The 249-nt window shown below is 70.7% G+C and overlaps 1 protein-coding gene across 1 annotated transcript in view; it reads left to right on the top strand.

Moving 5' to 3' along the window:
- Window positions 1-8: 8 nt before the first annotated feature.
- Window positions 9-249, top strand: part of LOC102371845 (HRAS-like suppressor 3) — a gene marked incomplete at its 5' end in the record, with an annotated part of 1692 nt that continues 1451 nt past the window's right edge. Inside the window, one exon of the mRNA XM_025214929.1 lies at window positions 9-231. Coding sequence (XP_025070714.1) covers window positions 9-231 — 223 coding nt within the window. The remainder of the gene's footprint in view (window positions 232-249) is intronic.

The following is a 249-nucleotide window of genomic DNA, read 5'->3' as shown; positions in this document are numbered from 1 at the left end:
GTGCGGGGGGGCCCCGCGGCGCCGGCTCCCGCCTCCTGCCCCTTTCTCGGGGCAACTGCTCGCTGGCACCCTGGCGGGGCGGGGCCGGGAGGGGTGCGCAGCGGCCTCACCCCACTTTGCTTTTTCTCCCGCAGCCACAACCCGGGGATCTGATCCAAATTTTTCGCCCCCCGATCGAGCACTGGGCCCTGTACGTGGGCGATGGCTACGTCATTCACGTGGCACCGGTCGGTAAGGGCCGTGCCACCC

Source organism: Alligator sinensis, unplaced genomic scaffold (genome assembly GCF_000455745.1).
Source record: "Alligator sinensis unplaced genomic scaffold, ASM45574v1 scaffold1302_1, whole genome shotgun sequence".
Classification (NCBI taxonomy): Eukaryota; Metazoa; Chordata; order Crocodylia; family Alligatoridae; genus Alligator; species Alligator sinensis.
This window is presented reverse-complemented; position numbering and strand designations above follow the sequence as displayed.